Source organism: Dermacentor variabilis, chromosome 11 (genome assembly GCF_050947875.1).
Source record: "Dermacentor variabilis isolate Ectoservices chromosome 11, ASM5094787v1, whole genome shotgun sequence".
NCBI lineage: Eukaryota > Metazoa > Arthropoda > Arachnida > Ixodida > Ixodidae > Dermacentor > Dermacentor variabilis.
Genome location: NC_134578.1, coordinates 34,030,042 through 34,045,128, shown reverse-complemented (window position 1 = coordinate 34,045,128; position 15,087 = coordinate 34,030,042). Strand labels below are relative to the sequence as shown.

Genomic DNA, 15,087 nt, shown 5'->3' with positions numbered 1-15,087 from the left:
CACAGGTGAACATTTGTAAGGGCATACGCCCGTACTAATTGCTAAGGAGGCTGCAAGGCAACTTCAGGGAAAGCGTACAGGTAAAGCGAAGCCCTGGTGTCGCATGTAAGCACAGCCTATGGTCACGGCGTCAAAACATTTTTTTTGCGTCAATCCACCAACCATGGAGCATGTGACATGATGGCAAGCAGACTCTGAGCAGCAGACAACGCGATGCGGATGAACACATCTCGAGGGGCATTCGGCCTTCCTATCAGCTAAAAATTCGTGTAGTTTCCACAGTGCTTGCAATGAGCTTGTGACACGGATTCCGTCTGTATTACCTTTGTGATCTTGAGGGTACAATAAAAGCAATAGCCCCTGCGTGAATGAGAGGTGGCTTCAGTGAACAAAAGTGTATTGCAAGATGGCAGACCTATGCCCAACTCTGGCTCCTATACAGCAACTCTACGTTCGTCTAGGTTAGTCAGGTAGAGATATTATAGGCCGGCTGAAAGTCGCGTGTTGCCATGCCTGCCGCAAAAGCCTTATCTTCATATGATTGAGTCACCAAGCTCCCAAGATAATTGCTTTTGCATGAGCATTGACAATAATAGCAGTGTTTTCTGTGCTGCAGAGCATCCAGTGACTCTGATGTCGCCAACTACGACAATAGTTCTGATATGGTGCTGATATGAACAAAGTTGGTTGGATGAAACGTTCCACCAGCGCCTAAATTTGTGCATTTTCAGACACAAGTACTGAACTTACCACCCCACGTAACACATATTTCAAATCTGCAAAAGATCTGCAATCTGATGTACAAAGAAAAGGCCATTTCCTGAACACATTTCTGGATCTTTCTGCCGGCTTTTAAAGAATTAAGACATTTAAATACTGAAGTTGACCTTGAAATGCTGGTTGGTTTTTTGCCAGTACTTAAAGGATTATGATATCTTAATTTAATACTAAAGTTGGCCCTGAAGTGCTGGACCTGGCATCATCAACATTATCACGATGTCATGAAACAGAGCAAAGTTTGTCTATCAATGAGGCAAGGTATAATGATATTTCTCATTGAAAAAGTGAAAATACAGAAGAGTGCTACAAGCATTTCTTATGGCTTATTATCCTGCCTATATTATTAATGTAACCAATACCACTTGTAATGAACCCAGCTATAATGAACTATTGGCTACAACAGACAAGTTTTCACCTATATGGTGTGAATACAATGTTCTTTGCAGTGGCTACGCATATGTGCAGCAGTGCATTGGACGCAAGTATTTCCAACCACTTGCGGAATTTTCAAAAATGCATTTTTTCTTCTTCATAAAGAACGAATATACTAGTAAGCTTGCCACAAAGATGTCCAGTACAACACCCCGCTGGCGAAAAGTTTTTTTTTGTGCTGACCACGCAAGCGGACCACCACTGCCCACCTCTGTCGGATCAGTGCCAAGGGTGCCTTTTGGCCTAACCTACTTCGAAGCAAAGCCGTAGTGTACGGTGCTTAAAGAAGCAACCACCGACGATTGCAAAATGCCCCATATTTTGAGAACGCTTCATTTTTGATCGCATCAATTCACACAAGAAAGGAGGTATGCTGCTCATCTCGGCACCCAGACTAGGCAGCGCATGATGCGGTCGAGGTGCTCCGCATTCAGTGCAGCAATGGCTCCGAGTCGAACTTGCCATGTAGCGCGGCCATCGTTTGTGCTACAGATTTGACTGTGGTCGTCGCTTGTCACGAAAGATAGAATTAAGACATTGGTCTATGCTATCAGCCCCTGTTTTGTGTGAAGAGCGAACTGTAGCCGTAGTTTGTGTCACAGGCGGTGGCGACACGCTCGGGCCGGGCGGGTGGCGTGGCCGCGCTGGTCGGCCGATCCCCCGCCATTGTGCCGGCTGTTAACTTTGCCAACACTGACAGGGCGTATGGCGGCACCATTCTTTGCACTATATTACTGTCCGGTTTTTCTTTGCAGAAGATGACGTGCAATTGTTATTTACTTGTTATTTACATGCAGTTGTTATCAGTTGTGCTCAGCAAAATAAATTCAAGTGCTACCCCTGAGAAGAATTTGAGCTACAATGAGCCAGTGTTTCACCTAAGAGCCCTTTATATCTGTCTCCCATGGTTATCTTCAATGTATAGTTGCAGGATGCTTAGGATGGCCTGAGACACTCTGCACACCAATGCTTATTGGCCTTGGGCTGCCCGAGACTACTTGAAAAGTTTACTAACAAAATTACTAGAGAAGAATCTGGTGCTTCAGCCCTTCAACAACCATGGGGACGAGTATTGGCACATGATTTTTCTGCACTACTGCAATTACAATGAACCAACTTGCCCAACAACGCATTCTGCTAAACTTCATTTCTTCTACATCGGGCTCTTCCTTTTGTGTTCTCCCTTCATCATACCAAGTATCAGCGGTCATGTCGGGTTTGCGCCTGTCCTGTCTCCCTTCCTTGCGATTGTCTAAAAAAGCGCAACCAACGTTTCCAATTACTGCAAGCCTTTGTTGATAAACTGCAGCTCCCTTCATTGTGTTCTGCTGGATTGCGTGCTAGTTGCGAATTTCTTTAGAGCAGTGGAGCGTTTTGTAACTTCAACTACGTAAACAAATCAACACAAAGTAAGCATGTTGTTAAGTCAGGATAGCTCTTGGGCAGCGTCATTCACTCATGGGCAACTATTTCACATAGACACAGTAGAACCTTGTTGGTACGATCCCGTTTCCCGATTTCCCAGCACCAATGTTCGTGATCGAGAACACAAAAAGTTACCCAATACAGTTATGCTTTTTTTCACCGGTTCATACATTCCCAGAAAACACTATCTTTCGGCACCAAAGTTCTGTACATTGCCAAACTGTGATCATATGACACGTTTTCCGGGTTTTAGATCTATGTAAAAAGAAAAGGCATGAGGCGCCCACGATCGGAAGCGAGCCACCCACCGCAGCAGCTTCCCCGCAACGCTCGCCTGCCCGCATCCTGTGAAAACGCCAGCGTACACTCAGTTTCTAATACTGGTGCCAGCAAGTTTCCTCCTGCGTCATCGCACGCCGCGTTCACAGCTATTGCCACCAACCCTACTGCGATGAGCATTTTTGCCTATCTGTTCAGAGTGTATGGGGCATAGTGCCGTTAAAAGTGTACTGCATGCTCTTAGTAGGCAACAACCCAAACACGCCACCGTTCCCTTCTTCAGCTGGCGCGAGTCAGCACCATGTTTTGATCTGGCAGCATTGTAGGAATCACATGCCGACGTCACCCAGCAGCTCAATTTTGTTTCAACTTCCCATCGCTGTCTGTCGCAATAGGAAAACAACAACTTGCATCTCGGGTCGCTCAGGCACCACCACCTCGACGTGCTTCGGTGTCTCGTGGCACAATGCACCAAGTGGGAACCTCAATGCTTCCCACCAAAATGTCCCACCCATAGAGGCCACTGAGCCCATAGAGTTTCGAACACTATGGCTGACCCAGGCTGAATTCAAAGAGCGCAAACGTAAGCTTCCATCAGCTGCAAAAACGATAATGCGCATACCGGGCCACTCAGGCCCCGCCAGCTCGACGCACTTCGGCGTCTCGTGCTGCAACAATTTGCGTAAAGCTTCACATTACATATATGTGAACTACAGTTGAGTCTGTCAAATTTCTACTGACTGCAGATCATACTTTTATCTGGTTGTTACATCTTAAAGCACAGCTTTTAGACGCCCATTCCTGCAGCGAACGGTGGCATAACCGAACGAATGAGCATAGCGAAAGATGAAAGAGTGAACGCAGAGCGTGAGATGAAAGACACAAGCCGCGGATGGCAGAGACCAATTTATGTTGTGGGGATGCGCGACTCTCACGCATCTCCTGTAATCTGGCTTCGCCGCGTGGCCTGGCACCCTCGGCGGTCAGAGTGGTTGAGGCGCAGTACAAGAGATGGCGCAAGTGTTGCGCTGCTAACGCCGCCGACAGGCGGGGTTACTTGGGCGCCGAAAGACAAGGCACTTGCCTCTTTGGTTCAGGACAGCAAGCAGTGCAGACATACCGTGCTGCGCGTGCGCCGATCCAAGCTTCTGCGAGACCGTCTCGTGTGGCCGCCTTCGAACGCACCACCGTTCGCGTAACCGCACACGCGAACGACCAGGCGTTGGGATCCAGCATGGGGCGAACATATTCGCTCGCTATCTGGTCACGGTGAGTCGGACTTCTAGATTTGTCGCGCGCCCATCGGCATGTTTTGTGGATAGCAACTCGGCTAGCAGGCATTGATCTATGAAAGGCGCAATAAATGCGCTTGTGACTGTTTGCACTACTGTGTTGTCGTTCCTTTGTCCCAAGAGCACGGAGGAGAACCCCACAATGTGCACACGAGAAACTGGTGTCGTGCAGACCCGCCCAACCGCTCATTTCGTACTGCCATCTGCTCACGTCAGCTTTCCCTCGAGCTTGTATCATAGTTTGCAATTTTTGTAATCTGATTGTATGCGAAACACAAATTGTTTAGTACTTTTTGGAAGCCACGCGGGCACCAGCAATCACAATGGAACCTTTGGCTAGTCACAATGTATAAAAGCCAACGCGCTTGACCCGCAGATCAGATTTCCGAAGATTGCCTACTCTGCTCGCCGCTACCGTTGTACTTGAGTGTTGTTCTGCTGGGCACAAGTTCGCCCAATAAAGAGCTAAATTTGTAACTCACAGTTTCAACACTGTGTCAGTCTTCACTGTCACTACCACATAATGTAATCGTGACACAAAATAGTGTCAGCCAGTTTTTTCTGAACAATGAGCAATGCAACCAGTGGAAATGCTTCGTCTGCTGCTGCTAAACTAGCTGCCCGAGCAGAGGCTCAGCGTTTTCACCGTGAGGACCCTGTCGTTCAGAATCAATTTCTTTGCCACAATATATCACGAATTCAGAACACCTAAGCAGCTGTGCTCAAAGTTAAGTGAGTATCGTAATAACCGGCAAATTTTTTTGAAAACGTGTGAATGAAGTTTTACTGTATCGTCGTGTTTTTATTTTGTAATGATCCGAAAACAATGCGATGGTAAAAATTAGAGGGCAAACAAGGCTAGTCATAGCCATACAGCAAATTCAATGTGACACTGGGTTTAAACAAGAAACCAGAAAGCCGTTCGAAGCCAAAAGATGAAGTTTAGACAAATTCATTCACTACCAGTAATTCTCACGCTGGATGAATAAGCGCTGTGCTGGGGATGTGCATAGACATTAGTGCCAAATTTACCTCTATGGTCAAACCTCAACATAAAGAAAAAGTAAACTTAAAGTGTTTCTTGCCAACATCAGCATGTAATGAATATATGCTTATAATGAAGGCATTTTCATGTGGAATGGCACTGTCATAACAAAGTTCGAGTGCAGTATTCTTTTAGGATTCATACTCTACGGACCTTTCTTTTAGTTTCCCAACATTCAGTAAACCAACCATGACATGACTCACGATTCAAGCGACTCCAAAAGGGGGTCAGCTGGTGCCTTCTCCTGCAGCAATGACATCTGCTCGCGGCTCAACTTGATCATCTCGCAGAGCGCCTCTGCAGCGTTGCTCTGCTTCTCCTCAGAGCAGCCAGGGTCGATCAGTGCGACCAACTGCTGCACCAATTTTTCCTTGTCCAGCCACTGGTGAGGAGAAAATCGGTGTGCTCAAGCATTTGCCACTTGCATTAGGCTAGCTCAAGTGACACTTTTCACTTGGTTAACGCCTCCCACCTAATTCACTGAAGGACAAAGGCCTCTCTCAGCTAAACTCATCCATGCCCGCAAAGTTCCGAATCTCGGGTGAAGAAAGAAACAACACTTAAGAACACCACGACAGCAGACGACACGTACAGGCACTGTGCATGCGTCTGCTGCTTAATTGCAGCTTCTTTCTCCACTCAAGCAAGCACCAACTGGCACAAATGAACACTCTGCTCGCTTATATTTCTAATCTTATCACATCATCTACTCCTCTCCCTCCTCCCTCAATCCTGCTTACCCTCCTTTGGCATGTCATTATGTTACTTTACTAGACAACCTATCATCTGCTGTATGCATTATGCGACTTGTTCAAATGTGCATGCACACTCCTCATATTCTCAGCTGGAACACTGGTTACTGCGTCTGATCCCTAATCTCCAGCACATGGTCACTAAAAGATGGCCTTTAGGTGGGCATGTTGGTGTAACGACATAATTCTGCAAACGGAGACACAACGCCTGTGTCGCCTATTCCCCAAGCCTTCTGTCTCGTTTTTTAATTCGCAACATTATTACCACTAACACACAACACAACAATAACACTAACCCTACTTCAATAAAATGCTGCAATCTCAACGTATACACTGCACCAGACATATTCAAGCTTGGCCTTGTGCAGTTAAGTTCTAGTGACATCCTCACATATTTTGATTGAAGCATGCTACTGGAGCAATAAATGCACAGAAAACACAAGGTATAGCTGGTTCCAGTGACATTTCAATCAACACGAACAACCAACTACAGCCTCTATCTAGATGAAAGCTTTCAAGCAACAAAAGTGAAAGACGAAAGCTGGCAGGAAAAGTAGAGAAACAACATAGTCCCACAGTTCCTCACCTGTGTGATGGAAACCCGAAGCGCTTCGCTATCTGTGCAGGCGACAAACTTTAGGAGCAAGTCCATGATGGCCGACGTCTCTATGTGCTTCAGCAGCAAGGAAACAAAGTTTTCCTTCTGCATGCACACATAGAACATCTGCGCAGAAGAACACAGAATAACAATAAGCAATGCATTCGTAAATATCCATTTCATTTCTTGTTCTTTAATTAATTTTCAATGTTTCAATTTTATCCATTTCAATTCCCATTCTTCTCGTCTTTCGCCAGTGGCATGGACAGCATCACGGCTCCAATAATACCAAGATCAACCACTGCGCACAATAGATAAAGAATAAAGAATGGAGCAAGAAAAGGATACCTGCAAAATGCAGTCCCTGCTGGAGTAAGATTCAAATAGCTATACGTAGCCTCCTATATATACAGTCAAACCTTAATATGAAGAACATGGATATGTAATAAATTATTAGACATACCATATAATATCGATATGAATCTCTTGGGACAGTGCAAATATTTGCATCACTTGAAATTTGTGTAACCCAAAACACACACAAAAAAATGGGGAAATTGAGGAGGGCATGCAGCAATGAAATTAATTTAAAGGAGCGCAAAAAAAAAAAAAAACGGACAAGACTGAACACCACAAGCACTTGTGGTGTTGAGTCTTGTCCATGTATATATATTTTTTTGTAACTGTGTGTGTTTCTTTCAATTTACTTTATACCACGACCAACTAGCCCAGCAACAAGTCTTGTTAGGCAATAAAATGGCCGACTAGCTCACAATTTCCTTTTTTTTTCCCCACTATCCTAAAGCACTCCTTTATCTCATGGCGAAATATCTGCAAGAAATATGCAGAATTATTTTAGAAAATTGAACTTTTTTAGTGTGTTGTCTTCAAAATCAGGAGGAAAACTGGTTTCGGAAGGTGCTATCGCACCGCTGATCGCGCAACTGCGGCTTTCCATTGAAGCAGTGCTGCATCTTGATATCCCCACAAACACGAGAGATTGGAGAAGCAGATAGCTGCAGCGCTGCATTTCTCCATACAGAAATAAAATGGACAAAAAACAAGCGCAAAAAGGACAAATAGCGTCGAGATTCGTTACTGCAGTTACATGGCACGCAGGGGCACGCATCATCTACCGTGCGTCTTCAATTGTATGCAATGTATCTACCTTTCTTCAAATGTTCGACTAGTTACTGAAGTGAATTGTCCATCGCCAAAGTTTCTTCTCTTCGGCCAAAATAACTTTTTTTCTTCTAATTGAAAATTTGTCACGAGTATATTTGTTTATATAGGATATCTACCACTTTTCAAATGTCCCGTTTGTTATCATGTTGAATTGTTGCAAGATGTACCCCACCCCTAATGTAAAACCCCTGATAAAGGGGCCTTTAAGGAAATAAACTCACCTGACCGTGACTTTACTGTAATTAAGAAAATCTAAAATGTTTACTGCCAATACTAGTGTGTAATGAGTATGTGTTTATAATCAATATTGGATATAACAAAGGTACTTTTATGCCAGATGAGATGTCATTATAATTAGATCCGACTTTATGCCTGTCCAGTGGCAGCAAACTCGAGGGCTAGAGGGTGTACCACATTCCTCGGATATCAATCACAGTTTATGGGGTGTGGCTAAGAGCGACAAACTTCCTTTGAGCGCCTCTCACTGATGTTAATTGAGTTGCTTATGGAAGCAGAGGAGCAAAGTAGAGGAGCACAGCAAACCATGTCCATAATCTAGTGTCGAACAGGATAAAATAGCCAGGAATGTCACTCTTCCATAGTGTATAATGGTTTTCTATGCATTGCAGGGTGACTGGGCAGTCATTGTTAACAGATACATTTGTTATTACAAGCATAAAATAATTTTAAAAAAAAACAGAAAGAGTCTTTGCACCGATTGCGGAAGCTCACCGAGTCTGCCTTTCGTGAGATGAGCATTGAAGCCACCTTGGTGAAGAAGCTAGCCAGCAATGGATTGAGCGGCGCCTCATTGTCGAGAAAGCCAAGCAGTCTGGCCATCAGCGTCTCGCTCCTAACTAATGTGTCGTTGATCTGCTGCACGTCCGACGTCAGGATCTCACAGGCTATGTTTGCGTACCTGCCGGGTGGCAAAATACAAGGGTGGTTAGGAAACAAAGGAAAGAATACAAGAGATAGGAAGCCGACAATGTAGATCATAGAGAATGCGGGCATTTTAAGAATAGGCCGAGTTCGGCAGGTCAGGTAATGCATAAAACAGGGCAAAAATAATTGAACGATTCCCTTTCATTTCCAGTTTCATGCTTTATCAGTGGTCAAAGCAGCACTCTACCAACATTATCAACAGGATTGTTTGTTGGCGAGCAGTGGAACATAAAGGAATTAAATTGTGTGAAAGGAATCCTATGTTAGACCAGCTCAGATAAGCGTTGGTTTACATGGGTAACAATATGTATAGGTGAAAAGGGAAGGGAAATGAAGCCGCAGGCAATAAACGATTCAGTAGAGTGATATTAAATTATAAATCAGTGGTTTCGAATTATGATCAAAAGGGGCTCTTTAAATCTTGACTAGCTCACGAGTGATCATCATTTCTTGGCTTATGACAAGCCCTGTAGGTGAAACTGGAAACAAAACAAACCATTGGGGTAATTTCAAAAATGCTTGCATTTCTATCTTTGAACATTGTACAAATTCCAAGAACAACTTGTACAGTGTCCACAGTGACGCCAGTCCCACATTCAAAAGTGACAATTTTAGAGATAAGTTGTATCACACTGTCTAGGTGACACAGAACGTGGAAGGATGAGCAGACTCGCCTGTATCGCATCTTTTCATCTACGTCCTCTGGAGGCTCATGAGTGATCAGGTCGACAAGCTCCTCCATGACTTCTGGTCTCACCAGGCTGTTTCGCAAGGAAAGAATAGTGGGAAATGCTTTATTCATGCCTTCAGCCCATTTAACAGGACCCCAGCTACTCTCCCCGACAAGCACTCCAAAGCCATTACAGGTCATCAGATGCCAGACACAGTGTCGCACTGCTTGACTCTAAAAAAGCTATAGCAAGGTTACACGGGTGGCACGCAGAAAACAGTTAAAAAATTACATTCTGGGGTTTTATGTACCAGAACTGATGCATGCTGTATTGGGGGGGGGGGGGGGGGGTCTACAGACTAATTTTGATCAGCTAGGTTTTTCTAACGTGCATGCAATGCACAGTACATGGACACCTTTGTATTTTGCCCCCATCGAAATGCAGCCGCCGCGGCCAGGATTTGATCCCGCTACCTTGTGCTTAGCAGCTTAATCCTTTCAAGGTAGATTTTTTTCGCCATATGCAACAGCCCAGGGTCGATTTTTTTATCTCAGATTTAAATTCTTCAGAGGGACCTGTTTAAAAAAAATGTACCGTAACTTTTTCTAGGGTGCCCGTAAACTGATAAAGAAATATTTTGCATTGGTATCTATGTGCTGCTTATTCACGAATAACAACAATAAAAAAGAAGAGAAACTTACAAGAATTAAAGCTTTGATGCATTGTTATACGTAAAGTTCAAGGCTTAGAAAATGCGTACATGAGAATATTTCCCAATTCTCAAATGCTCCTGCTCTTACACTAATATTTACGTCCATAGCGTAATCGAACTGCATAGGTGAGGGCACTAACAAAAACTGTGTGCCCATCGAAAAGGCAAAACGTGTGACAAACTTCCACTAATCTTCATCTTATCGCCAACCAGACGCAATAAGTTTTCGAGAGTCTCAAAAAAAAAAAATATATAAAAAAGGAATCGCATGCACGGCAGCATCCTTCGTATGCGCACCCCTGTGAGCAATAAACGAGCGAGTAACAGGCGGTTACCCTTTGGGCGATTAGTAGTGAGATAGTTATCAGTTTTGAGAGTGCAAGAAGCTGAAACCACCCACAGAACAAAACTAAAGCTAACCGCCACCCACCCGTGCAGGCCAATGCGCGAGCGGTAATATATAGACGCGCCAGAGCAAACATACTAGCTCTAAAACAAATCATGCAATGAAAACCAAAGAGGGAGGCACGAGAAAAAAATTCCCTGTATTCCCGCATAGTGGCAGCACATGCCAGGATAGAAAAAAATGGGGAAATTGGCACACTTTTTGAATGTACAGATGGAGCCGTAAATATACGGCACCGACCATTTTGGACTTGTTCGCCGTGCCGTAGACTTACGTCATTGACCCTGAAAGGGTTAAAAGTCAAAGCCACCAAAGCAACCACGGTGGGTAGAAAACAGCTTAAACTGCGATAATACTTGTTGACGGGATAGTCTGCAAAATTTGTTTGAAGAGTATAATACTAAAGGATAAATGTCCCCCACTCCAAAACACTGATTCAACAACTACAGTTAATCTAGTTAGTCTGAAGGGCTTTTGCAGGCAGCCTAGTCTAAACTGTAATCATTAGTGGTCGTACAAGGGTACCTCATGTAAACAATGTTTCAACAAGGGTATTCGCCTTCATAGTGACAAAGTCCCCTTGTCAAAATGTTGAATCCAGCGTGAGTTATCATTTGTTCCACTTCTGAACATTCCTTCATACTTTTAAGAAACCTTTCTTTTGCCTAATTTTATGTTATCAACATCTCCGTTCTAGTCTCCATCTTCCTATGCGATATTCTCAGGGAGTGAAACCAGACAGCAAAGTTTTAAGTAAAACACCCTATAAGTGCATTTGCTCTAGCGTGTGACGTCACGCCAGTAGGCATCTAGCTAAAGGGGGCATGAACTCTATCTGAACATAAGAGGGAAGACTACGGCGATGCGATAGGAACTGGTGACAACGATGACAAAAGCATTCGCATTAGTTGCAGCCAAATTGGCGCATTCCGTGAGGTCACTACCTATGTCTCGTGTACTGGTTCAATCATGCCACTTGAAAGATGCGTCTGCTAATGTTCACGTAAAACATATCCGCTAAGTTAGTCTAGAGAGAAAATATATATATATATATATATATATATATATATAAAGCTAGCCATACGTTACACATGAGACTGAGAAATAGTCTTCAAAAATGTGCATGTCTCTGTTCTACCATAGCTCGGGCACACACTTCCTTAAAAAGAAGGCAAGACTGGGTAAAAGGGTGAAATTCAACCAACAGTATACACACACAAAAGAAAACACAAACTTACAATTCTATGAGTCGTTTGGTTTGTGCCTTGCATTCCTGCAGAATGTCTTCCTCATCCATCAGCTCCCTCAGCGTCACATTCTTAATAAAGAATAAAAGATCATGCAATTGTAGAGCCTTTCCATCCTCTAACCAACGCTGCTATGCAGCACAGGCCATGCATATACCTGCCAACCAACCTGTAAACTTTAAAATTTGATAACATTTTTCAGACACAACACCTGAAGGGAGGAAGGGATAGCACCCTTATTTTATCTCTCCTGCATACACATTTCTTGTGGGATACATATGCCCTTTATTAACGATAACTTGAAACGAAGCAACATGAAATATAGTTTTTAGACACTACTAAAATTTTCAATGACTTTGCCACTTCCATCATGCCTACATCAAGAACTTGCCCGAACAAACTTGCACAAAGCAAATACCCTTCCAGTGTCTTTTAACGAAGAGACTACTTCTGAGGATTTGGTCGGAGGCTGACGAGCAGAACGCTTTGCAAACAAAATTTATTTTTCACAAAACTAGATGACAAGTTAATAAAATAGCAGAACGAGCTCAAATTCACAAACTTTACAGGAAATTTCAGAGAGCTGGCAGGTGTGCGTCCCATAGAATATCTTCACGCTGTCGACGTCCTGAGTGTTGTGCACACAAAAATTAAGATGTGCCACAACAGTCCTGTAACCTTTTCATTTCCAGCATTTGTAGCACAACCAACCATTGCCAGTTTCACTGCACTCTCCTAACTAAAATCAGCCGAGGCATCGCACACCATTATGTGCTGACACAATTTAGTAGGATACGTCATATTGTCATGCCACAACAGATTGTTTTGGAAGTAATAAGGAAAGAAGTGAATAAATGAATGAAAACACATACAACGGATGCATTATCAAAGGAAAAATGCGTCTGCCACAACATGTGACAGCAGCCCAAAGTATTTCACTACACTTGACATTTAAACACATACATTACATGCATTACTCAGATTCCACAATGTATTTGAGACATGCCAAAACCCGACTGTCAGAAAGCAGTTTCAAGCTGCGCACTCTTGCCGACATGCAGCTGCATGTAAGGTGACAGGCACAATAAATTTTTCGCTGCTACACATATTTTGTACTAGAGCGCATTACAACGTCTAAATGTCATACAAAAAAAAAAATGAATCGCAGTAATGCAAGTCTTCCATAGCAAATCAGTTCATAGAGACCTTGCATATGTCAAGCATAATTCGAAAACACTGCACCATTTCAAATTTTTTACTAGTGAAAGTGAGTTTTCTTCCAAAGGTACTTTTAAACTTCAAAGCATGAAACAACAGCTGGAAAATAAGGATAAAAAGTGAACACAAACCTCTTTGCTGAGCAGCGTTTCCACATGGGATGTGGTAATGAGGTTGAACTTCCAAAACATGGTGACAGCTACAACATCCAAAGAATGAAGAAGATAAATAAGAGTCCTTGTCGGTTACATCGTTTTAGCTACACAGCTGCACTACATGCCACATCAAACACACTAATTTGATGGTGCCAGTAATGCATGTCTCCTCAACAACTAGCAAAATTGTTCAATCATTGTTGCACGACTCCGCAGGATGTGGTAAAGAATGTTTGGCATCGGTCCAGGTAGGGTTTATTAACTGTGCCAAGCAGTTTGTGCGACGATAATCGACCGATCAAGAAGTTGTTTCATTCATGGTACTTTTCGCGAGGCATTTTTTTTTTTTTTACGTTCTCGCAAGGCTAACACAGTCCACTTTAAGCAACGATAAAGAAACAGCACGGCTGACCAAAATGCGCAATTGGAAACTAAAACAAGGCGACAGGCACCCTCTGCAAGGACAACGCGATGAGACTGATATCGCAGTTATTATATCCGGGGATTTTTATCGTTCGACCCACCTCTGGCCACAGACGGGCACGAGTTCAGAAGTTCGCTCGACACTAAAGTGGCGGCCGCCTTCCACATAGCCGCCTAGACACGAAGTTTCCTTGGTGGCGTTTGTTTTAAATGGAGCATAATCGGGGGCGGAACGTAGCCCATATTTTACTGACGCTGCGCGACGCTGATAAGACACCACAGCGCGTACCGGAACGGGCCAACAGCACAACCGGAACTGCTGGTTAGCGAAGGCGTTACAGCGCTGCCAAAGAATAAAACAGGCTCGGCCAATTTAGCTTCAAATAAGCAACGTTTAGGCGGCGAGAGTGTCACCGATGATGTCATTCGTCAGCTGTTGCCTTCCCGCCCGCCGCAGGGCAAGAAACAAGAGCGATTCGAGCCGCGGGTTGTGGGAAGACTGTTGCGACAGCACGGAAAACTGGCACCGATAAGATTACGGCGGCGTAAAAGGCAGACAAAAGCTGCTCACGCACAAGGCCGGTTTTTTTAGAGTGTACGGGGAGAAAGAAAAACCTCGCGGAGACTCACCTGCTAGGTTCGAAATCTCCTTCCGTAGTACCTGTCGGGATAAGAGCAGTTCCTCAGGCACGCAGCAGCAGGCGAGATGTCGGGTCGGTGTCTCGAATTTTTTTCAACCAAAGGGTGCTCCGCTGCATTATACGAGACGCAGAGTCAAGCGCGCTCTCGACCTAGCACGGAAGAGTCACAGACCCGCGGGCCACTTCGCCAGTGAACCCCGAGATATGCTTTCCTCTTAACGAATCTTTGGCAGCGATGACAGCTCTCCCACCACAAGTTCACAAACACATTTTTTGTTTCTTCTAGTTACCGCGTTCCGAATACAGAGTCGGCCGACGATGCGTTGGGAGAAGTCCTCTCGGGCGACAGAAAACACACCGCCAAGCTTCTCTCTTCTGACACTTCCTTGGCGCAGTTTCTTTTTCTATTTGTAGTTTAGGCCTACAAACTAGCCGTTCATACTCGAACGAACGAAGAAAACGAAGAAACGTGCGCAATCGCAAAAGCAGTTCACAAACACTAACGCACGCACTGAGCAGCCGTGTTGCTGGTCGTTCCTCGGGAGAGAAGGGGGGTGTCCGTTTCTGGTCACCACGCTTTGAAACGACGCCGATGACGCCTCCCGAATTTCGATGCCGCGGCTAAAGAAGAGCGCGAAGGCAGAATATTAGTCAATTAGCGGGGTTAACGGGCACGGGCCTACGGCGATTCAGCATGCGAGGAGCGTGACTTCATGGGTGCCTTGCATCTGAACAGCGGCGGCGGTTGCCTTTAACACCTGCTCACGAGGTTTAGGGGTCTTAATAGCGTTTACAGACGTAGGACGCCGACAGCAGGCCTCTGATGGGACAAACAGTTCGGCGAGCGGTGTAGGCACGCTGTAGGCGACGTATTAACCGTC

At 44.5% G+C, this 15,087-nt stretch overlaps 1 protein-coding gene across 3 annotated transcripts in view; it reads right to left on the bottom strand.

The window, feature by feature from the left end:
* The window catches only part of fmt (phosphatase 6 regulatory subunit 1-like protein fmt), a 56,443-nt gene extending 42,453 nt beyond the window's left edge, over positions 1–13,990 (bottom strand). For 2 of the 3 annotated variants that reach the window (XM_075675756.1, XM_075675759.1), the window contains exons 1-7: positions 13,667–13,989; positions 13,119–13,186; positions 11,761–11,840; positions 9,408–9,494; positions 8,521–8,707; positions 6,592–6,729; positions 5,457–5,635 (exon numbers count right to left, since the gene is read on the bottom strand). In XM_075675756.1, the coding sequence (XP_075531871.1) occupies positions 5,457–5,635; positions 6,592–6,729; positions 8,521–8,707; positions 9,408–9,494; positions 11,761–11,840; positions 13,119–13,186; positions 13,667–13,733 (806 nt within the window). In that variant the 5' untranslated portion in view covers positions 13,734–13,989. Of the gene's footprint in view, positions 1–5,456; positions 5,636–6,591; positions 6,730–8,520; positions 8,708–9,407; positions 9,495–11,760; positions 11,841–13,118; positions 13,187–13,666 lie in introns of all 3 variants that reach the window. The other variant, XM_075675758.1, reaches the window with a different exon arrangement.
* Positions 13,991–15,087: the final 1,097 nt, after the last annotated feature.